We start from the raw sequence: 25,247 nt of genomic DNA on the forward strand, positions 1-25,247 counted from the left end.
GTAAAATATAACCCAAATGAAATGAACACTTGGCATGTATTTGATTTTGTCAATGTAAGTGAATAAGTTGGGTGATAAAATAAAACACCTACTTACTAAATATCTACTTCCATTTGTTCTGGGTAGATAGCTTTAGAATTTCATTAGGAGTAGGGGCAACTAGGTGGCACAGTAGATAGAGCTCTGGCCCTGGAGTCAGGAGGACCTGAGTTCAAATCCAGCCTCATACACTTGCAACTTACTAGCTATGTGACCCTGGGCAAGTCACTTAACCCCAATTGCCTCACACACAAAAAAATAATTTCAATAGGACCAGAAGAAAATGACGTAGAAGAGGGAAATGAAATTTATATATACATATATATGTACACACTTATACATATATGTAGTATATATGTATAACTATACATTGTTATATACACATGTGTATATGTGACATAAAATATTATACAAATTATTATATACATGTATGTATACAAAATTTATATTATTTTTATTTTTGAAATACTATACTAACTTTTTTTTCTTTTGAAGTCTGGTTTAGGTGGGTAAGAACTCTTGCCTATGGATGATTTCTCTTTCCAATGTTGATTCTTCTTTGAATGACCCAAGACCTTTCTCAACCGCAATGGATGGGGACAACAGAACCAACTCTACTGACTTCTTCCTCATGGGATTTTTTAGCCACAATGTGGCCTCAGGTGTCATTTTTATCATTATCTTCATAATCTTCTTTATTGCCTTGATGGCTAATGGTGCCATGATTTTCTTGATCAGCACAGACACTCGCCTCCACACACCCATGTACTTCCTGCTCAGTCATCTATCTTTTATTGATATCATATACATCACCACCATAGTCCCCAAGATGCTGGTGGACTACTTTTCAGGTCAGGGAACTATTTCTTTTGTGGCTTGTACTGCTCAATATTTTCTCTACCAAACTTTTGTGGGAGCTGAGTTTTTCCTGCTGGGTCTTATGGCCTATGACCGTTATGTAGCTATCTGCTACCCTTTACGATACCCTGTTCTCATGAGTAGACAGATTTGTATCATTATATTGGTCAGCTCTTGGTGTGGGGGGTCTTTGGATAGTTTTCTTCTCACCCCCATCACAATGAGCCTACCATTCTGTGCCTCCCACAGGATCAATCACTTTTTCTGTGAGGCACCCACTATGCTGAGGCTAGCATGTGGTGACAAAGCCATCTATGAGACGGTGATGTATGTTTGCTGTATCATGATGCTGCTAATCCCCTTCTCTGTAGTTATCGCCTCCTACACCAAGATCCTCATTACTGCGCATCGTATGAACTCTGCAGAGGGGAGAAAGAAAGCCTTAACCACCTGCTCTTCACACATATTGGTGGTTACCTTATTTTATGGGGCAGCCTTATATACCTATATGCTGCCCCAATCCTACCACACCCCAGTCAAGGACAAAATTTTCTCTGCCTTCTATACCATCCTCACACCCATGATTAACCCCCTCATTTATAGCCTGAGGAACAAGGATGTGACTGGAGCCATGAAGAGGGTACTGGGGAGGTGTAAAAGGATACCCAGAGTAACTGGAGATGAATTCTAACAACCTAGATCCAAATCCAAATGTGTCACAATGGAGTGAGTGCTAGGCCCAGAGTCAGAGAGACTTGAGTTCAAATCTAACCTCATACTAGTTGTATGACTCTAGGGAAGTCACTTCATCTCTATTTCCTTCAGTTTCTTCCCCTGTAAAATGGGAATCATAATAGTACCTACTTCATAGGGTTGTAAGGAACAAGTGAGATAATACCTGTAAAAGGAGTTTAGCTTAGTGCCTGGCACACAGTAGGCACTTCACAAATACTTGTTCCTTTCCTCTTCCCATGTCCCCTTCCATATGAGTCAAGAATCAGGTAGAGGGACTCAGTTAATACTGATTTTAAAAATACATTAAGTTGTTTCAACTATGGAAAGGTGCACAGGCAAAGATGGTGTCAAAACACATCATTCTAGTATGTATAAAACTTTAGATTTCCATAAAGGTTGGCTATTGAATTACACACCTGACAGGTTTCCCCTTAGGGAAAAAAAAATAAACACTCCACTCCCTCTCTCCCTCCTTCTTCCCTTTTTTCTCCCTCTCCTCCTTTATCTCTCATTTTCTCCCTTCCTCTATTCTTCCCTCCCTCCCTTCTTTCTTAAATTTGGTTCTTTCAGTCAAATTTTCTATAATTTTCTGTATTTGGCATCTGGACTATAGTCCAGACATGTGATAATAATTTTAATAATTATAAATGAATCAGATTGACTCCTCCTGACTATAAAGACTTCAGTCTTGATAGAAATTTCCAGTTTTGTGTGAGAATACACTAGTTTTTTTTCACTTATGTGTTTTTTATGATGTCTGACCTATTTACAAAATAGTAAAGTACCACATTTCTGTACATAGAAATAAGTAGGGAAGGAACTTAATAAAAGTTACTTGATGAAGAGTTCACAATCTCTGAAGGTCTGACTTACTTTATTTGTTCACCAAGCCATTGGAAATACTGGAGAGGAGTTGGAAACACAGTCCAAGGAGCTATGACTATGGTTGGCAGACTAGAGGTTCTGAAGGTCAGTACAGGCAACCACATCAGGGATCAGAGCCTAACACTGTGTGTGTCAAGGGTACACCTGCAAAAATAATGGAAGAGAAGGGGTGCAAGGAGGTATTGGTGTCTACTGGGGACCAGACCATGAGCTAAACATAAGTGGTACACATTTTGGATGACAGAAAAACCAAAGAGCATCAAAAGAAGCTACCAAAGGGATTGAGCAAGCAAAGGCCCAAAATAAGGATAGACTTATTGTGTGCACAGATAACCAACTTATCACCAAAGGTATAAATGAATGAATTGGCAACTGGAAAGAAAATGACTGGAAAACAAGTAAAAGTAAAGATGTTGTCCACAAAGACCAATTCACTAAACTGGATAATATGACTCGGGACATGAATATTGAGAGGAAGCACGTACCTGCTCGTTCAAAAGTTGAAAGCAATGCTGAAGCTCAAAGATTAGCCAGAGAAATAACTAGAACAAAGTGAGAAGACTCAATCAATACTTGCAGGTGGTGAATTTAGTTTCAAGTATCATTCTTTTTAACCCTGCAATATAATTTCTAAATCATTTTCTCTTTACCTTCCCCCCGTTGTGTTGAAGCTGTCTTCCATGGCTATCTTTGGTAATTTTTTTCTACATATCCTTTCTCAATTTTTCTATGTGCTACTTTCCTAATAATATAAACAAAAAATGCTGTATATTATACTATAAACATGCTATAAACAATAGTAGAAATTGTTCACATATACTAACAATCAGAGAAAGGCAGATATCCTCATCTCTGTCAGATCCAACTGAATTCTGACTTGCTCAACTCTTGCTCAAGACCACCTAGAAACCAATCCAGACTGCCTGACTGCTCACATGACTTGGGGTAACCAAGTCACCAACTTTTCCTTCAGGTAAAATGGACTGGAAAACAAACCTTGCTGTCTGTGCTTTCTGAGGATTATTGGCTTTGCCATTTGCCCTGCTTGTATGCCCTACAGTATCCCAATATCATCTGACCTTCTGACAATCTAAAGATGCCTGTCTGGGCCACGCAATCTGCCCTTCTGGTACATTCTTACAACTTTTAGGACTTTGAACTTTTAAAAGTCTTTTCATTTACCCAGCAACTGAACTCTCTAATATGTTGTCTCTCCCCTCTCCCACAAGTGTGAACTTGACCATAAACTATCTTTCTGTAGTTGTCATCCACCCCCAGTATTGAGCATAGCACTTGGAATTTAGTAGAAATAGGAATTCAATAAATATTTTTTCATTTAAAAAAAGGTTACTTGATGAGAGAGACAACATGCTGCATTAGAAAGAACATTAAATTTGGCTTTAGTAGATTTAGTTTCAAGCTTCAGCTCTTCCATTTTCTAGTTGCATAAACTATGGAAATTTATTTCAGCTCTTTGAACCTCAATGTTCTCTTCTGTAAAATAAGAATAATCCAGTGGTGTGAAAATTACTTGGTTTAAGCAATAATTTTGATATGGCTTCATTTTATGATTCTAATGGTCACCTATACCTTCTTTTGCTAACACTAAGCTACTCATAATGTCTGACCTTGACTATATGAAATTAGATTGAGCTGGTTTCCCACCTTTGGTTAATTCTCTGTTAGGTGAATGCTGAATTTTGTGCCATAAGCATGTATTTCATTGTTCTCTTTTGCTATTCTTTTAATTCTGTGGTTTTAAAGAATGAATGTTATTTTAAGGAAATGTGAAAAAGTTATATTTCTTAAAGATTATATTTCAATGACTATTAGAAATATTGAATCAATTGCTGGTGTGGGGAACATAAGTATTTCAAGGATCATTCAAGACCATAATGGTTAGGATCAGTCACACTGAAGTACAAAGGAAAGTGAAGTCAAAAAGAACAACAAAAATTGTTGTTGATGATTTGATGATGAGTTGTTGCATAATTAATCCTCAGAAAATAAGCAAAGACCTTCAGAAGAACCTGGAAGCTGTTTTGATTATTATTGATTTCTCTATAGTATGATGTAGTGTTCTTGAAGTTGGAAGAACAACAAAGAGACCAGTAAAAAACCCAAAGAAATAGCTTCTAGCCGTTCCAATGAAGAAAAATTCTTGCCATGAACAAAAGCTGGAATATTGGCAGTTGGAAAAATATAACTGTTACTGATGAAATTCACTTTTCATTCAAGGGTATACCAAAACTATTATCAGAAGTCCATGGGGCTTGTAAAGTTGGGCATCTTCATCAGACTATAAAACATCCACCCCAAAAAATATTTGGGGAATTTTTTATTTCCAGAAGTCCTGGAAGTTATGTCCTCATTGAGCAAACGATGTGAGAAATTGATCCAGATTTATCAGAATTCCCAAATGGAGATGGGATATTGTAACACATCCTTTCATTCATGCCACAAGTCATGAAAGGTTAAAAAAATTATCAAGACATGCAACTTAACATGATTAAAACCTGTGTACTGACAGTATATGAGCCCAGTTGAAAATTTATGGGCTATCATCAAGGCTGTTAGAAAAATTAACTTTATTAAAGGTATGTTGATATCTAATATGAAGTTTTTGTGATAAAAATTAAAGAATGTGCTAAAATCTTGTCAACTCAGTGCCACATTGAGTAAAACAAGTGATTACAACAAAAGAGGGATATGTTGCATATTAAAAGTTTTTTTTAGGCTGTAGAAAAAAATTATTTTATGGCAATATTTTTAATTATTTTACTTTGCCTTAAGTAACTCACACATCACTATAATATTTGAACTATATGCCATATAGGGTTGTTCTGAGGAAAATGGTTTGTAAAACCTTGAATTGCCATATAAAAGTGAGTTATAATACTTACATTGTATGCCTAGCAAGGGAGAAGTAAAAGAGATGATGCCTGTAAAAGTAAACTGATAACTTTTATACATATGTAGACAACAGAACCATAACTGGGTCAAGGAAATGAAATGGAGAAGATGCTTATTTCCTAAAGTATCTGGCCAATTGTGCCTATTTCCTGAGGTTTTGGAATGTTCTTCCTGTTGTGTGGTAACATGCCTGAGAGTCATGCCCCTCTGCACAGTATCTGCCCTTCATCTCCTCAATTTCTAATTCTTGGCTACCACAAAAAGAGTTGCTATAAATATTTTTATACCTATAAGTCCTTTTCCTTTCTCTTTGAACTCTTTAAGATACTGACCTGACTTAGTAGTGGTATTGCTTGGTCAAGGAGATGCATGGTTTGCATGCCCTTTGGGTATAGTTCTAAATTGCACCCCAGAATGGTTGAATCAGTTCACAACTCCATAAACAGTGCATTGGTGTCTCAGTTTTCCCATGTCCCTTCCAACATTTGTCATTTTCCTTTTCTGCCATCTGATAGTTATGAGGTGGTACTTCAGAGTTGTCTTAATTTTCATTTCTCTAATCAATGGTGATTTGGAATATTTTATATGACTATAGATAGCTTTGATTACTTCATCTGAAAACTGCATATTCATATCCTTTGATTATTTATCAATTGGGGAATGGCTTTTATTTATACAAATTTGACTAAATTCTCTATATATTTGAGAAACAAGACCTTTATCAGAGAAACATTTTTCACATTTATGATTACTGTGTATTTCTCTCCAAATTATTTTCCCCCATTTATCCTACTCTTTCTTCTTTTACTCTGACTATCCTCAAAAATGTTTTTCTTCTGACTACCATCTTCCCCAATCCACCCTCCCTTCTATTGGCCTCCCCCCTTTATCTTATTCCTTTCCCCTCCTACTTTCCTGTAGGATAAGATAGATTTCTATACCCAACAAAGTATGTATATTATTCCCTCTTTGAGCCAATTCCAATGAAATTAAAGTTCATACTCTTACCTCTACATCCCCCATCTTCCCTTTCATTGTAAAAGTTCTTTTACCTCTCTTTTATGTGAGGTAATTTACCCCCATTTGACCTCTCCCTTTCCCCTCTTCCCAATGTATCCCCCTTTCTTACCTTAATTTTATTTTTTTAATATCATCCCATCCTATTCAACTCACACTTATGCTCTCTTTCTATGTATACTCCTTCTAACTCCACTAATAATGATAAAGGTCTTAGGAGCATCATCTTCCCATGAGGGGAACATAAACAACTAACATTTTTGAATCCCTTTTGTTTTTTTCTTTCCTGATTACCTTTTTTATGCTTCTCTTGATTTTTGTATTTGAAAGTCAAATTTTCTATTCAGTTCTGGTCTTTTCATCAGGAATGCTGCAAGTTCTCTAGTTCATTGAATATCCATTCCCCCCTCTGAAGGATTATACTCAGTTTTGCCGGGTACTTGTTTCTTGGTTGTAATTATAGCTCCTTTGCTCTCTGGAATATCATATTCCAAGCTCTCCAATCCTTTAATGTAGAAGCTGCTAAATGATCCTGACTGTGCTTCCATGATATTTGAATTATTTCTTTATGGCTGCTTGCAATATTTTCTCCTTGATATGGGAGCTCTTGAATTTAGCTATAACATTCCTGAGAGTTTTCATTTTGGGATCTCTTTCAGGAGGTGATTGGGGATTCTTTCAATTTCTTTTTTTACCTTCTGGTTCTAGAATATCAGGACAATCCAATAATTTTAAAATTATCTTTTCTTGAATCTATTTTCCATGTCAGTTATTTTTCCAATGAGATATTTCACATTTTCATCTATTTTTAATTCTTTTGATTTTGTTTGTGTCTTGATGTCTCCTGAAGTCATTAGCCCAATTCTAATTTTTAAGTAATTATTTTCTTTGATAAACTTTTGTACCTCCTTTTCCATTTTGCCAGTTCTTCTTTTAAAGAGTTCTTTTCAGTGAATTGTTGCATATCTTTTTCCATTTGACCAATTCTGCTTCTAATGAGTTCTCATCACCCAGCAAAACTGAGTACAATCCTTCAGGGTAAAAAATGGTCATTCAATGAAAAAGGGGACTTTCAAGCATTCCTGAGGAAAAGACCAGAGTTGAATATAAAATTTGACTTTCAAATACAAGACTCAAGTGAAGCATGGAAGAGGTAAACAGGAAAGAGAAATCATAAGAGGCTTATTAAGGTTGAATTGTTTACATTCGTGCATGGAAAGATGATATTTGTAATTCATGAGTCCTTTGTCAGTATTAGGGTGGTGTCAATGAAAAAATTATATGTATAGATAGATAGATAGATAGATAGATAGATAGATAGATAGATAGATAGATAGATAGCACAGGGTGAGTTGAAGATGAAGGGGTGATATCTGGAAAATAAAATTAAGGGGTGAGAGAGGATTATACTGGAAGAAGGAGAAAGGGAGAAGTAGAATGGGGTAAATTGTCTCACATGAAACAGACAAGAAAAGGCTTTTACAGTGGAGGGGAAATGGGGGAAGGTGAGAGGGAATGAGTGAATCTTATTCTCATAGGATTTGGCTTAAGGAGGGAATAACATACACAATAGGGTATGGAAATCTATCTTGCCCTACAGGAAAATAAGGGGGAAGGGGACAAGAGAGCAGGGGGTTGATAGAGCGGAGGGCAGATTGGGGGAGGGGATAATCAGAAGCAAACACTTCTGAGGAGGGACAGGGTCAAAACAGAGAATAGAATAAATGGGGGTTAGGATAGGATGAAGGGAAATATATTTAGTTTTTCACAACATGACAACTATGGCAGTGTTTTGCATGACTACACATCTATAACCTGTATCGAGATGCTTGCCTTTTCAATGAGGGTGGGTTGGGAGGGTGGAAGGGAGAAAATTTGTAACCCAAAGTTTTAAAAACACATGTTAAAAATAAAAAAAAAATTAAAAAGAGTTCTTATCAGTGGATTTTTGTGCTCTTTTACCATTTGGCCTCTTCTGTTTTAAAAGGGTTTTTGGTTTGTTTGTTTTTTTAACTTCCTTTCCCAAGCTGTTAACTCTTTTTCCATGATTTTCTTGTAAAACTCTTATTCTCTTTCCCAATTTTTCCTCTTCCTCTCTTATTAGATTATTAAAATGCTTTTTGAGTTCTTCCAGGAATTCTTTTGGGGCCTGAGACCAATTCACATTTTTCTTTGAGGCTTTGGATGTGGTGGTTTTGACTTTGTTGTTTTTTTTTCTGAGTTTGTGCTTTGATTTTTCCCTTCTGTATAGTAACTTTCCATAGTCACATTCTTTTTTTGTTGTTTGCTCATTTTTCTAGCCTATTTCTTGACTTTTAACTCTATGTTAAATTGAGACTCTGTTCCCTGTCCCCTGGCTGGAGAGGGCACTGTCCAAACTTCATTTTTTTTTTACATGTTGCTGCTTTCAAGTTAGTTCTGAGGGTCTGTAAGTTTTCTATTCTTTCAAGGTGGTATGATCTAAGGCAGGGCTTCTTAAACATTTTCCACTTGAGACCCCTTTTTGCATTTTGGCGATGTTCATTGGCATTGCATGGACTGAGGGCATGCACAGTGCAAAGTGTGCATGCTTTGTATTCAGAACCAAGGCTGCAGTGAAGTTGCAAGATGCAACATGGGCAAGAGCTGCCAGAAACACTTTGGATTCATTAGGTATTTGATTGTTAATTAGTTTTTGGTTGTTGCATGTTCAGAAACCTTTTGCTGTTGCCAAATTTTTTGCAACCCCATATGGGGTCATGACTCACAGTTTAAGAAGTGCTAGTCTAAGGAGAGGTGTGTTTATTATTCTCCTGGCCTGTGCTGTTGCCTGTGAGTAACCACAAGCACCCCCTTTTGCCCTGAAATCATGACCAGCGACCCTGCTCCCCTGTGGCTGCAAGCTCTGGTACGCTAATGCCTCTTGTTGACCTGGGCCTATGAACCAGAACTGCAACCCGCATCCAAGTATGTGCAATGCAACACAGTCCTTTACCCACTGCCAGCAAAAGAATCTTTGTAATCTAAATTTTTGTCCAAGCCCTCCAAGTTCTGTGGGCTGAGAGCTCTGAAACCTATGGCTGCCAATTCAGTTGTCTCCAAGGCCTGCTGCTGGCTTTCTGGGGAGTGGCCAATTGCTACTTGCTGGGACACTGTCTGCACTGGACTGTGCTCCACTTTTACTCTGGTGCAACAGACCTTTCCTGCTGACCTTCTAAGTTGTCTTGAGCTGGAAAATTGTTTCACTCCATCCTCTTGTGATTTCTGCCTCTCCAGAATTTATTTTGAGGCATTATTTAAAGTTGTTTGGACAGGAATTTGGGAGAGCTCAGGCAAGGTTCTGCCTTTTATCTGCCATCTTGGTTTCACTCCCAAAGTGAGTATAATTTTAGAGGGAAAATGATGGAAGTTTAATAAAAGAGGATTCCAAGCATTTCTAATCAAAAGAGCAGAACTGATTAGAAACTTTGAAGGTCAAACATGTTTCAAGAGGCAACAAAAATATTAAAACAAAATAAAAAATACATAGAAGTCAAGAGAAACATAAAAAGGTAAATATGATTGAGCAATTATAAGAGACTAAACAAGGATAAACTTTACATTTTAACATAAGGATAAGATACATGCTTCCTCTGAATTTTGTCATTTTCAGGGTTCAGAGGGAGTCTAGTTGGACAAAAGATTTGTCTGGTCAATAAGTCAAAGGTCTGACAGTCTTTCTGTTATGCCTTAATTATCTTTAAAAAAAGAAGAAGAATGGAAAGGGAGGGGAAAGAAAACATATTGGGGTTTGAGAGAAGAGAAAGGGAGGAAAGGTTGTTCAGTTATTTCAGTCATGTTCTACTCTTCATTTGTTGGCAAAAACACTGGAGTAGTTTGCCATTCCCTTCTCCAGTTCATTTTACTGAGGCAAACAGGGTTAAATGACTTGCCCACAGTCACACAAGTAGGAAGTGTCTGAGGCTAGATTTGAACTTAGGAATATAAGTCTTTCTGACTCCAGGCCTGGTGCTCTATCTACTGTGTTACCTAGCTGCCCTTAAGAGAAAGGGTAGGAAAAAATATCTCACATAATCAGTATGTACAATTAACCACAAGAGCCTAGTGATTAGAGAAGTCTGATAACCTTGTGTACATGGATTAGTTGAATTAGTTTAATTTTTATTAGTTGAATTAGTTGAGCAGAAGAGATTGTAATTCTTTTTCTAAATATAGTTGACCAAGTCAGTTGTTGTTTATGTAGGAACTTTCTACTACGTAGGTAGATCAATCAATGATCAAATATAGAGTAACTTCTGCTGGCTAGCAGTCCTCACAATCTACCGCCTTGACTTTCTTTTTCTATTTTTGAGCATTTTAACCATTGGTCCTGAGATGCTTTCCCATTGTCATTGCTGACTAGTCAGATGTGGATGAGCTGACTCAAGGAACCTTTGCATCTATTTGTTCCATATTGCAAAAATGTATAGTGAAGGATGGTTCTAGCAAGGCTGATGACTTCAGAATACAGTTCTGAGCCTCCCCACTCTTGCTTCTAAATTAAACCAGGAGAGTTAATTGAGAAAGAGGTCTCTCATATATCTAAGTTTGTATTCCCTAAAGAAGACCAAGGACTTTGATATCCCACATGTGTGAATTCTGGTTAGAGACTATAATGGTACATTGGATACAACTACATATATGGGAGACACTGTGTGGAGTGTAGATACATATCTAATGTATTTATGGAGCAAGAATGCCTTCAGTTATGTCCTTTAATACCACATTCTTGTCAGAGATACTAAAGAGTTGCCATTTGGCATGGCTGAGTGGCACAATCAGCAGACTGTCACATTAGCTGCCTTAATGATAGGCTCAGAGTATTTCTGTAGTTTGTTGTTGAGGCATTGTTGACCTTGGGATGGTAGAGCTGACAGCAATAGCAGAAGAGTTATCATGACCAACTAGATAGATGTCATGGTGATGGGGGAACCAGAGAGCTATGATTTCAGGACTATAGCTATTATCAGCAGGACTAGTCAGTAAAAGGGTCTCTAGGTTGCCTTCAAGAATAAAGGGTGTGTTTGGTTCCTCCTACTTTCTTCTCCACCTATTCTTTGTCATGTATATACACACACCACTAAATCTCTTCTGCAACCTATGCTATGTTTCCTGAACCTGATGTGTAGGGTCCTCTTTATCATCTATTGGATGTCTATATCAAATCTTCCCATCTGATTCTGAATATCCCTCTTGCTGGGGAAGGCCTTCTCCTGTGTAGACATGGGAAAATGGAAGGGATACTATGTCCTGAGAAAGTTGTTTCTCCAAGAGAGTAAAACAGGAGCTTATATAGGGGTTCCAGCAGGCTGTGACCTTAGTGTCCATACATCTCTGACCTCCTACAACTGTGGGGCAGACTAACAAAAGAAACCACCTCCAACTTGGACTTAAGAGAAATAGCTGTCACTTTGAAAGTCAGTTGCAATCCCTGGTCTCCCTCCTCTGATAAATATTTGTTCTGTAGATAGTCTAAGGGAAATGATTCCTTTGGGGGCAGTGCGCACAGGGAAGATAATCTAGAAATCCCTTCCATAAGTTTGCTTTTCATGGTCTATTCTGTCATTTATCCCAGTTGCCTGAGGAGAATATAGGCACCATGAGATGCCTTGTTTTCAGGCCCATTGCCAAAATCCCCTTGTCAGTAGGGATTTAATCTGGAGACCCAACAGAAGTGGGTCTTGAAGACTTGGTCAGTGACTTGCACTAGTCCTTTCTTATTCTCATAAGGAATATGAGTCACTCAGTAGCCATTGGAGAATGGGTATCCCTGGTTGTAGCTACAGGCATGATCTCTGTAAGCCTTTCAGTGGGTCAGTTAGTAGAACCCATCAGCAAACTTGCAGCTAGGGTTTTATAATAACTAGGATAAAGAGAATATGGATGGGATATGGATAACCTTTGAGGAATGAGCACAGAGAATCAGTGGCTGGAGAGAGATGTATTGACAAAGGCAAGTGATTAACATCTTCAGGCCAACTTTATAATAGGTGGAGATGTTGAATTCCATAAGACCCAGGATGATCATAGCTACTCATAGCATGCAGAAGCAGGCAAAGGCAAAGGGATGGCTTGAAGGAGTCTAGACAGGAGGCAGTAACTGATAATTTAGGATGAATCTTACTGGAGAGAGACCTCTGAAGAAGTCCATGGGACAAAGAGAGAGCCCACAACAGGCATTCATAAGCACTTACTTTGTGCTAGACACAGTGTTAAGATCTAAGAATACAAATACAGGCAACAAGAAAGATAGTCCTTTCCCTCAAGGAACTTACATTCTAAAGAGGAAGACAATATATAGAAGAGAGTTGAAAAGGCTGGGTGGGGTGGGGTAGAAGGTACCTATGCAATATTTGGAGAAATGTGATGAGGCAAGAGTGGAGCTGTGAGAGGAGTGGAGTGAGTATGGTTGGTTCAGGCACTTCCTTAAAATTGAAGTTGTGCAAGGAACTCACCAATTAGGGGAAGGGTCACAGGGGTAGACAGATCTTACAGAGTGAGGAGACTGAAGTAGAGGAAGCATATATCAAGGTGAAAAGTCTGCTAGGGAATGATGAAGTCCAAAGTGTCAGGAATCAATCCAGGACAGAAGGGAAGGAGTGACTGCGGGACTCTGTGAGAAGTATCTGGAATAAAAGGGCCATAGTCCACACACCTAGATCCAGGGCAGTGGATGCCTCCCTGTGAAGTCTCAGGAATAGAGAGGCCACAGGCTAGGGGTCTGGATTTAGTACTGATATAGGAAAGTAAGTCTTTATAATTTATGAACTTAATTCTATTCTAACATGTCTGATCCTCTGTTAGAGTGTGAGCTCCTTGGGGACAGGGACTTCATTATTTTTCGTCTTTGTATCCCCAGTGCCTTGCATATATTGTAATAATAAAAATCTCACAGATTCATAATTGTGGGGATTTCTTTTGTCTGATGCAGATCAAAACCTCTCTGTGTCTTCAGCTAGCTTTCCTTAATTGTTGTGACCAAAAGTCAGTTCTCTGATGATAAGCTTCTCCTTACTTAGGTAAGGCTTGTGCTTGTATAGCTGGCATGGCCTGATTTGAGTTTGTCAGAACTTTTTCCAGCTTGTACTGCTTTTTTTCCCCCCAAGAACTTAGGGCTGTTTCCACAGCATGATGACACATTTGAATAAGAATTAATGAAGCTCTTGTGCATGATAGGCATATGACACTTATTTGTTTAATTGAAGTGAATTTCCTCACAAACCTATGAAGCAGACAGTTTAAGTGCTGTTATCCTGATGCTGCAGGTGAGAAAACTGAGACTTAGAGAGGTTGTCAGTAACTTAGAATCCAATGCTCTTTCCAATATGCCAGGCAGCCTCATCACTAAAAAGCAAATAGTTCATTTGGAAACTAGATTATTGGAAATCCTAGTGAAAATTAGTATCCTTGTAGTTGTTGCTTGGTGACTTCTTGCATGGCTTGGCTATTCTGTTGGGTTAGAATCATAAAATCATAGAGCATTAGATCTAGAAGCAATCCTAAAGATTATCTAGTCCAGCTCCTTTATTTTACAAATGAGGAAATGGAGGACAGAGGAAGTGATTCATAGATAGTTAACTTGATAGAGTTATAACTAGAAATCAGGTCTTTTGAATTCTTGTCTAGTGCTTTTCCAATATTATTACTGCCCCTATGGTTCCAGGGCTGCCCACACCATTAAAAAGTAAATTTAGGTACTCAGAATACTCTTGGCCTGTATAATTTAATTATTCACATATTTATTCATCTTAGAGTGTTAGAAATGAAAGGGACCTCGAAAATATGAGTCCAGGGAGTCTTACTTTTTTTTTGTTTCTTGGACTCCTTTGGTGGTCTGGTGAAGTATATGAACCCCTTCTAAGAATGATATTTTTAAATGCATAAAATAAAATGTATAAGACTAAAAAGGAAACTGGTTGTTTTGAAATAGTTATCAATTTTTTGTTTGAAAAAAGTATTGATGGCCTCAAAGTTAAAGACTCTTAATAGAATCCAGACAAGAAAATTGAAATCCAAACAGATACAATGTTATTCTTAAGGTGAAAGAGCTGATAAATGCAGAGTCAAAACTAACACCATTCCCCCCCACCCCCTTAATTCCATCGTGGTTCTCTTTCCTACTACAACAAGATTCACTTTCACAATTATTCCAACTATCATGGCAATGAAAGGAGCCAAAGTGACATTTCCATTAGATTGATGTACATGCTTTCATAAACCAGAGTGGCATAAATGGATTACATCAAGTCTAAGATGTTTCCTCCTTCCATTAAAATGCTAAAAAATAGATGTATCATTTTTTCCTTCTACCATCACTCTCAGAGGTAAGAAGCATCAGTAATGATTTATTAAAAAAAAACCAAAAAATAATTTTACCACCAGCTTGGAACATAGGGAAATAGCAAACAACTTTTTAAAAATCCCTTGTGTTTCTTTCTATAAAGTTCATTACCTCAGCATTGTCTGGACCCTATAAATCAAGTTCCACTTAAATAATGATGACACTGTCTAATCCTTTGGGGACTCTTAGGAAAGAAATGGATTTCTTCCACCAGAAAACTTATTACCATTTACAACTTGCCAGTTACTCTCAAACTAAATTATTTAAGCCATTTGTCTTCCCTAGCCCTGGCTCTTCAAAGAGCCCATTTTACTAGATGGGTATGGAAGAAATCATCATTGTCTGATTGCCTGTAGTTCTCCCTTCTTATGTGTCAACAGGTATTTTCTCTTCTGGTTTCTAGACATGACCTTGAGGAAGGTAGGAAATAGGTATTATTGGCCACATTGGAAGAATAGAGACATTAGTGGATTTCCCCAAGGTCATATATCTAAGTCTCTTGTATTTTCTAGTACTAGATGTTTTGGGCAGATTATTCCCACCATAGTTTTTCCTATCCTTGATTATACTTTCTTTTCTAGAGTTTTATTACTTGAATATGTAATACTTAGGCTCTTGTAATCTTGAGCAACATACATGCTCATATCACCTCCAACAGCATTTAGAGAGGGACCTGTTATTCAATACAGTTAGGTTCTAAAACTATCCTGTAGCGTAAGTACTGAAAACTCAAAAAGACACCTTAGTCTCAGATCTAAGAGATCTTAGAGTAAAACCTAGACTGTCTCCCTTACGTTTTTAGCATGGATAAAAATGTGGATTCACTATCTCTTTTCTTTGTCAGTTTAAAGGGTTAGAGCTATTGATTCCTTAAAGGTTTGTCTTTCTTTTAATGTCTTCCTTTTGAACTATAGAAAAATCTCAGCTCTCTTTCAGCTTCCTTTTTCTTAAAACTATAAAATGTTACAGCCAGAAGAGACCTTAATGAATCTCCTTATTTTTCAGATTGAGGAAACTGTCATTCAAAGAACTTCCATGAATTGCCGCAGGTCACAGAGATGGTAAGTGGCAGATTTGGAACTAGTACTCAATTTTTTTGTTTTTCTCTCTTGCTTCTTTCCTTTTACAACACAGTGATCCTTACTTATGAACTCTCAACATTGAGTTCAGCAATGAATTTATGCTTCGTAAAGTTGTCCATAATCCTTTCTTCTTCAGCACAATGTTGCCTTTTCAATTCAGAATGATTTTTTTTTGCAAGGATTGACACATGCAAGTAAGTCATGCAAATTAAAAGATATAACAGGGCCTAAGGATTAAGGACCATTAAGTATTTGTGTAGCGGTAACATTTCAAGTGTAAATTATACTTTAAATCATATATTTAGTATTTTATGGTATACCACCCAGAATTATCAGGTTTTAGGTTTGCATATCAAACGATGAAGGAGAAGAGGTATAGAGATACAATAAGGGTTAAATAATGAGTGTTCTAATGACCTTAGGTCATTACAGGAGATGAAATTAAGGCTGTGTGATGCAATGATGTGGTACAAAAAAACAAAACAAAACAAACATGCACTGGAATTGGAATAAAAAATAAAAAATGATACTAGTTATGTGACTTAATTGCTTTATGATTTCGAATGTCATTTCACCTTTCTTGGCCTCTCCTTATCTATGAATAGATTGGCATATATGATCTCTAGATTTACTTCCGGGTCATATAGAATTCTGTGATTTTTTTTGTGGTAGAGATGTCTATATGATACAAAAAAAAATTTCAGAGCAAGTCTATGCAAGCTGAAGACAATTAGCATATTTTAAACAGATATGAAAATCTATTTTTCTATAATAATGAACCAGAACTATGTATACTTGTTGGTTAAAGGAACTATTATGGAACCATTTCTGTCAGTGAGCTGAAGGAAGATGTTACTGTGTTGCAATTATTCTGAGACTCAGAATTATTGTTATCACAGATCATGCATGTGTGACCATGATATCGGAGAAGTGATTAAGGCCCTTTCTACCTCTGACAGAGAAAGGCTAACATATACTCATAAACTGAAGTCTTTTCTTTTTTTTAAAGAATGTAAACATTCGTCCCTATTGCTACGTTTAACTGAAAAAGTAGCAGTATCCTTTGTTCTATGACTGGACAGTACTGTTGTTGAGTCTCTAGCTATAAGGATAAAACATAGTGTAATAAATGTGTTAGAGAAGGAACATAGTATATAGTGATGACAAAACTAGATTGAGGAAAAAGCTATGTGACTATAGGCAAATGACACAATCTCTCTAAGTCTCAGTTTCTTCAGCTGGTGAATTAGATAATAAGTATACTGCATGTCATATAATAGTTGGGAGGGTCTTGCTTGAGTCTTGTATTTACTGGGAAAGCTTATAGTAAATATCCATTGCAAATAATGTATACATTGGTTTTAGATGGATATTTTTAATTACTTATTTAGAGATATCACTCCATGTCTATATTTAATGGGGTTTTAAGCATAAATTAGTATTTTATTTCGTCAAAGGCATTTTCTTACATCCATTGAGATAATGATGTTGACTATTTCCCTAATATTTAAGCATCTTTGCATCTTAGTATGAATCCAACCTGATTATAATTAATGATTTTTTCAATGAATCGCCATAGTCTGGCAAGATCTTATTTAAAATTTTTGAATTGATATTCCACAATTCTCTACTTCATCCTTCCTTGGTTTCGGTGTTAGAATATTTGTCTCATAAAAAAAATCTGGGAGATTACTTTCTCAAATATTGAGGACAATTTGTATAGTATTGCTTGTAATTGTTCTTTAGAGGTTTGATATGATTCTTCTATAAATCTATTAGGACTAGGAGGTTTTTTTTTCCCTTGGTATTTCCTTTATAGTTAGTTCTTATTCCTTTTATGAGGTAGGCTTTCTATGAAAACTGTCTTTTTTCTATCTTTATCTTTGTTGTTTTATAAGAAAATTGTTGTTTTTGTTGTTCAGTTTTTCAGTCATGTCAGATTCTTTGTGACCCCATGGACCATAGTGTGCCATGCCCTTTTATCCTCCACTATATTGCTCATGACATATATATATATGTGTGTGTGTGTGTGTGTGCATGTGTGTGTATATGCCATATGTATATATGTGTATATATATATGTATATGCCATATGTATATATGTATATATATTTATGTATATGTGTACACATATACACACTCATACCACCCTTCTCCATCTGGTTTAATGGAGCTTAAACTCTAAACTGTTATTACACTTGGCTGCCAATTTTTTCTCCTTGGCAATTAAGTCAGCTGTTTGCTGAATAAGAAGTTTTTTTGTCCTTTCAATCTCTTCAATATGGAAATTGATTTGTACTGTTTAAGCCTGCATGAAAAGTTATGTTCAATATTGTTATTTCCTATATCCACTTCCTAACTTTTAATATTGAAAATTTGTTTAAATAGCATGTGTTATAATTGTTTAAATTGAATGCTGTATCCTTTTAACATTTTCCCCTTTGATCTAGTATTGGATTTTCCAGTTCAGTAAAAGCTTTGAGAGCACAGAATCATCTCTACACCAAGATGACACATTCCAGTAGAACTTTGTTACCTTCTGTTGAGGTAAAACTATTTGGATTTTTTTTTTGCTATTTCTGAAATTTACTATTATATTTTTGATTTAGTTGTGCAAAGTTTGTACTAATGAAGATTTTTCTTTTCTCTGAGGAACACAACTTAAAATTTAGAGAAATAAAATGTTTTGATTAAAATCTTTTGGTCCAAACATTTAGATTTCTTATAAGCATGGTTAAGAGGAGACAGCTTAAACATAAAAGCTCAATTAATGCTTTTTAATAATTATTTTGGTAGTAATACCTACCTACCTACATATATATGTTTACATATTTGAAGTTTACAAAACATTCAATCCTTACAAGAGACCTAATGAGATAAGTAGTGCAGGAAGTATTATCACCATTTTGTAGATGAGGACTTGATATGTTCAAGTTGTAACAAAAGGCAGGGCTAAGCTTTCAACCCAGGTCTTCTGATTTTAAATCTAGTATTCTTTTCACTATGTCAGAGTTGCCTCAAGATGATTTTAAAAATATTTTATTGTTGTTCATTTGTTTTACATGATCCTCACCCCCAAGGATGTTTCTACTCCATCCTCAATGGAATCTTTTCTCATAATAAAAAAAAGTACAGTCAAGTAAGACACATAAATTTGTATAAGTTTTTCACCATCAGTCCTATGAAGTCACAATTGGTCACTGCATTGAGGAAACTTCTGGTTTCATTCAGTGTTGTAATGTTTTTTTCCTTTTACATTTTTTCTTTTTCTTTTACATTTTTATGATGGTAATTGAATGAAAAAAAAAGAGTCTTTTTAATAGCCTTTTTTCATCCAGACATATTATTTTGCTGGTGTATGGAATTCCCAGTTTAGAAATCACCTCTGCCAATGAATAATAGTGATGAATATTAATCTCCAATCATCTTTTCCTATAATTTATAGTCTTAGAGAATTGCCTATGGAGATGCAATCAGCATGTACAGGAAATTGAACTCAGTTATTCTGATACTTGTTTTTAATTTGACAGTGTTCTATGACTCATCACCATGCAATTCAAGTAGGATATTGATATTAAGATGGAACTTTGTTCCTGGGAGAAGTTATTAAAATCATTAAAAAAGGTTTTCACTTTCCTGAAAGTCATCCAACCTATTTTATTTCTTTTTGAAAATTTTGAAAATTTACCAACTTATTGTTCATTTTGCATTTTTCCATCATACACACATATATGTGTCATATACACACATGTATATATATGCACATACCTATGCATGCATATAATGCACTTATATGGACAAGTTATATGATTTGTTCATCTAACTGCATTTAATAGACTGAACCATAGCTATTTTGTATCCAATTTTTTTTTCTTATGTGGATGATTAGGCCAAGTACCTACATGATTATAGTTATCTTCTAGAAAGCTCTGCAAAATTCTGAGTTTGAAACAACTGGTATAATGTTATCTGTAAAGAAAGACAACTGAAGGACCTCATGACCTAGGGAATCTTTTCTCAATGTGGACTTTTTACTGCATGTCCTCTATGATAAAGAAGATTACTTTTGTCAAGCATATTTCTCCCTATTTTGCACCTTACCTGATATAAATAATCAGAGGATTTGGGATAAGGTTTTCTTTGCTGTTATTATCTTGCAAAGAATTTTGTACAGCTTTCACATATGCATCAGAGGCACCTTTTCAGAGGAGAGGCTTTAACATATTCTGATTTATTGAATTAACAGTTTTTAAAAATCAACTAGATAAAGAAAAGTCTTATATTCTTTACATCTTTCAGTCAGTTGTTTGATGATAAATGCTATGGAACAATTCTAGCAAAAACCTACCTGTTCCCTATTAATGTCCTCTCAAGGATAACTTCAATAATACAAAGATTCTTCTCAGGAAAATTTAATACAGATGGTAATATAGGCATGTAGGTCAGTAATTATTCATATTTTCTAGATAGAAAAGGAAGGGAATAAGCATTTATATAGCACCTCCTATGTTCCAGGCACTGTACTAAGCACTTTCACATTTGTAATTTTATCTTACACTTTTACATTACACTTTTATATCTCATTTGATCCTCAAAATAACCCTCCCTGAAGAGTAAGTTCTATTATTATCCTCATTTTATAATTGAGGAAATTGAGGCAATGGGGGAGGAGGTTAAGTAATTTGCCCAGGGTTACAGAGCTAGTAAATATCTGAGGCCAGATTTAAAGTCAGGTTTTCCTGACTCTAGGTTCAGTACTCTCTTCACTGCACTACCAGCTACCTCAAAAAGATGGATGAAATGTTTATTAAATATTTGGTACTATATACTATACTATATACTACACTGCTCTAAGCATTAGAAATACAATTACAAGCAAAAAAGACAGTCCCTACCCTCCAGGGGCTTATATTTTAATGGAGAAAGAGAACACATACAAAAGAGCTGGAAAGCAGAAGAGGGGGAGGAGGAAGGACAAGGCTTCTGGGGAGAAGGTAGAAAAGTCTGGAAAGTCAGGAGTGGATTTAGGAGCCAGGATTGAAGTGAACGTGGATGTTCTAGACACTTCATTTAATGATGGTCTATTCCAGGCACTTATCAATTGTAGGAGAAAACTTCAAGGTATTTCCAGAGTGAAAAGGTTGTTGGTGAGGAGGTGGAAAAGTCCAGAGAAACAGGAATAAAGCTGGGAGCAAAGTCTAAGTCACCTTTTTTGAATTACTCATAAGGTAAGATCTTTTTTCCCCACATATTTGCTATCTTTCCTTCCTTCAGATACCTTGTGAATTGATCCCTTAATGTCCTCTCAACCTGTTTCCCCATCTTTAGTTTCTTCAGTGCTATTACTTTCTCTTATAAGTAGAATCTGGGAGTATTGTTCTTGGTGGCAAAAAGAGTTTGTTAGAAAAATCTATACAGATCATTTCTGTGTTTTTCTTTTGTTTGTTGACCTTCCATTTTCCTCCTTATATGTCTTGAGTGTTTTTGCTTAGTTGGATATCTTACCAAATTTTCTTTAAATTGGATTTGCTTTCACTTCTCTGTTTTTTATGGGTAATACTGTTCATAATCTCTAATCATCTTTCCCTGTAAAATTTGATAAATAAATATTTTTTGTAAGCTAGTGTAGCACTTGGCTATCAAATCTCTTTGCCCAGTGATGTGTCAAGTTCTTGTTGACTAAAAATGGTTTTAGGTTCTTTAGGCATGATTAGATCATAGATTTAGAACTGGAAAGGATCTCAGAGGACATCTCGTTCCAACCTCTTTATTTAAATGGTGAAAAATGAAGACTGTGAGAGGACTTTAAGAAAATAATTTAAGATTTGTTCAAGGTCACACAGTAGTAAGTGCTATTTGAACCCAGGCCTTCCAGACTCCAAGTATAGCATTCTATGCTTTGTTTGGTTCCCTTATTATGATAATTGATTTATACTGATTTAACTTCTCTATCAAATTTCTGCAGTCTAGGTCTAGGTCCTTTCTTCTGTACGTTTTTCAACATCGATAACCCATTAAAATATCTCAGGATGAAGTGTTAATTGCACTCCAATATATATTCCTTTTTTTCCTTTTATATTCATGCTAATTTTGATATTTTATCTGAGAAGTTGGTGGTGTGATTGTACATATACAATTGATATCAGAAATAAGTAATTTATGTCTGTTAAAATATAGCCAATTTCATTAAAAATTTATTCTGTGCCTGTCATGTCTAGCATTTCAAATTCTTTTCTAAAAGGAAGTGTGCATGATATATGGTTATGAAGCCTCTGTATAGCCTGCAGTCTTTGATAATTTATTCCATATTTTTGGTTGATATTTTCTTATGTATCTCAACATCATCACTTATTATTACCTTTGAACTGAAGTTACTGAGTTCATGAATTAATATGTTAATTTGCTTTGGAGAATTTTAATGAGTTTACAGAATTTCTCTATTCCACCTACAGAGGATATTGGTGCAAAAGCTAAAATTCTTTTCATTAAATGTCCTATAAAATGATATTTTTCATTACCTTTGGGCACATAATTAAACCAGTTCCTTTATTTGTCTCTCTAAGGAGAATTTATCGGACATCTTCCCCTTAGGTATGACTTCTTTCTTTTCCTTGTTTTGCATAGTGAGTATAGTGAAAAAATAAAGACTAATACATTTTTGTTTTCCTAGTGATATATTTACTCATTGGTTATTGGATGGAGATCTCATATTTTCTATTTTATTTTGTTTCATTGGTTGCCTAGCTTAAAGTTATATGGATAATAACAATTTACATTTGGGGGCAGCTAGGTGGCGCAGTGGATAGAGCACTGGCCCTAGAGTCAGGAGGACCCGAGTTAAAATCTGGCCTTAGACACTTGACACTTACTAGCTGTGTGACCCCGGGCAAATCACTTAACCCCATTGCCTAGCCAAAAAAACAACAACAACAACAACAACAACAAAAACAAAACCTTACATTCATATAAAATATTAGGTTTAAAATAATTTTCCATACAACAATGGATAGGTTAAGTAAGTATTATTATACTCGTATTTTCCAGATGGGAAAATTAAGGCCCAGAGTTAAAGCACTGGATTTGGATTTAGGAAGATGAGTTCAAATCCTGCCTTAGACCCTGTTTGTGCAACTAACTCTGAGCAAGTCACTTAAATTATCTTAGCCTTAGTAAAATGGGGACAATACCTATATCTCATGCTTTATGCTGAGGTCAAATGAAACAATATATGTAAAATACTTTGAAAACTTAAAGTGTCATATAAATATTAGATATCATTGTGGTTTATAGCTGCTGTTATTAATATTTTGGTCCATGCCTGTGAATTAGTGTAGAGAATACCCAGTAAAAAAAATTCATTCTGTCAATATAGTGACAACTCTTCAGTGTATGGTTTTAGCTTGGAGTACTGAGAATCATTTGCTCATGGTCACACAGCCAGTGTGAGAGATAAAGGACTTCAGTCCAGATCTTGTTGACTTAGTGGCCAGCTTTCTATCCTCTATGTTACACTGTCTCTATCATCATCATCATCATCATCATCATCATTATTATTAACAATAATAATAACAACATAACTTGTCAGAGTCACACAGCCAGAAAGTGACAAGGCCAGGATTTGAACCTACATCTTTTAACTTTAAGTCAGGAGATTTCACTTATTGCCTCAGTAATCAGCCTCAAGGTATATCTTCAGACATTTCAAACAACAGACAATCCAAATGTTTTGCTGTTGGTAATCATATCATGCCTAGAGATATAGCTATTTGACAAAATGTTTTGGAATGTTTCAGTTGCCAAAGATACTCTAAAGATACCAAAAAAATTAAAGCAGAATAAATTCTATTTCATTGAATCCCACTGCCTGACTTATAGTTCTGATGTCTTTAGTCTTTGTGCATGATTTTAATATTTCTTATGTTAATGGATGGCCATTAGCACTTACATCACTATTTCTTTGCATGACTACAGGTCTATTTCACCACTTTGATAGAATCAATGGATGGGTACAATACAACCTCTTCCACTGACTTCATCCTTGTGGGGCTCTTCAGCAACAGAGAAACCTCAGGCCTCCTTTTTGTTATTGTCTGTTCTATTTTCTTCACGGCCCTGATGGCCAATGGGATCATGATCTTCTTAATCTACACAGACCTCCACCTCCATACACCTATGTACTTCCTGCTCAGTCATCTTTCCTTCATTGACATGATGTATATCTCAACCATTGTGCCCAAGATGCTTGTGGACTACATATTGGGACAGAGGACCATCTCCTTTGTGGGATGTACAGCTCAGCACTTCCTCTACCTTACTTTAGTCGGGGCTGAATTCTTCCTGTTAGGCCTCATGGCCTATGACCGTTATGTAGCCATTTGTAACCCTCTGCGCTACCCAATCCTAATGAATCGAAGGGTCTGTCTTATGATCATAGCTGGCTCTTGGTTTGGTGGTTCTTTGGATGGCTTTCTACTCACCCCCATCACAATGAGCTTTCCCTTCTGCGATTCTCGAAAGATCAACCATTTCTTCTGTGAAGCACCAGCTGTGCTGAAATTAGCCTGTGCTGATACGGCTCTCTATGAGACTGTGATGTATGTGTGCTGTGTACTGATGCTACTGATTCCCTTTTCTGTGGTTATTGCCTCCTACGCTAGGATTCTCACTACTGTACATCATATGAGCTCAGTGGAAGGAAGGAAGAAAGCCTTTGCCACCTGTTCTTCACATATGACAGTAGTGACTCTATTCTATGGTGCAGCCATGTATACATATATGTTGCCTCATTCATACCACACCCCAGCCCAGGACAAAATTCTCTCTGTGTTCTATACTATCCTTACTCCCATGCTTAATCCCCTCATCTACAGCCTGAGAAATAAGGATGTGGCTGGAGCCATGAAAAGGGCAGTAGGGAGATGTAAGACTTCACAAAGGGTGGCAGGTACATTCTAACAGAGAAGGCCTTCATATTTAGTTTTTAACCTAGTGTTTATGTTGTCCTTGTGGTTGTGACTCAGGGACTGAGCCAGAAAGATAACTTTTTATAAATATAATGAACATCATGTGTTTTTTCCCTTCCCTGCCTTTCTCTCTCCCTCCTTTCTTTCCTTCCTTCTTTCCTGATCATATTGTCTCATCGATTTATTTGCCTTCCAAAGTGATATTTAAGGTCATCCTTAGAAATGATCAGAGTAGGTTACTTTCTATGTCCTATGTGAAGACTGTTTCCCATAGCCACTCATCACAGTATCTGAAATTCTATTATTGAAGCCTCTTTCCTTCCAGGTAAGCATTAGATTTGTTAAAAATTTAATATCACGTGAAGGATATGGAGTCCTTATGAATTGCTAATGTGCT

The 25,247-nt window shown here is 36.2% G+C and overlaps 2 protein-coding genes across 2 annotated transcripts; both read left to right on the forward strand.

Moving 5' to 3' along the window:
- The first annotated feature begins 628 nt into the window (after positions 1–628).
- Positions 629–1,588, forward strand: LOC114029164 (olfactory receptor 2T6-like). Its single transcript, XM_027843524.1, has one exon. The coding sequence runs from the start codon at positions 629–631 to the stop codon at positions 1,586–1,588; it is 960 nt and encodes a 319-aa protein (XP_027699325.1).
- A 22,297-nt stretch (positions 1,589–23,885) lies between these two features.
- Positions 23,886–24,842, forward strand: LOC114029167 (olfactory receptor 2T1). The gene has a single exon (XM_027843526.1). The coding sequence runs from the start codon at positions 23,886–23,888 to the stop codon at positions 24,840–24,842; it is 957 nt and encodes a 318-aa protein (XP_027699327.1).
- Positions 24,843–25,247: the final 405 nt, after the last annotated feature.

The sequence above is a fragment of the Vombatus ursinus genome, unplaced genomic scaffold (assembly GCF_900497805.2).
Source record: "Vombatus ursinus unplaced genomic scaffold, bare-nosed wombat genome assembly UNPS02014910.1, whole genome shotgun sequence".
NCBI lineage: Eukaryota > Metazoa > Chordata > Mammalia > Diprotodontia > Vombatidae > Vombatus > Vombatus ursinus.

Coding starts and splice junctions, on each gene's coding strand:
- LOC114029164 (XM_027843524.1), top strand. CDS start 629: ATGGATGGGGACAACAGAACCAACTCTACTGACTTCTTCCTCATGGGA.
- LOC114029167 (XM_027843526.1), top strand. CDS start 23,886: ATGGATGGGTACAATACAACCTCTTCCACTGACTTCATCCTTGTGGGG.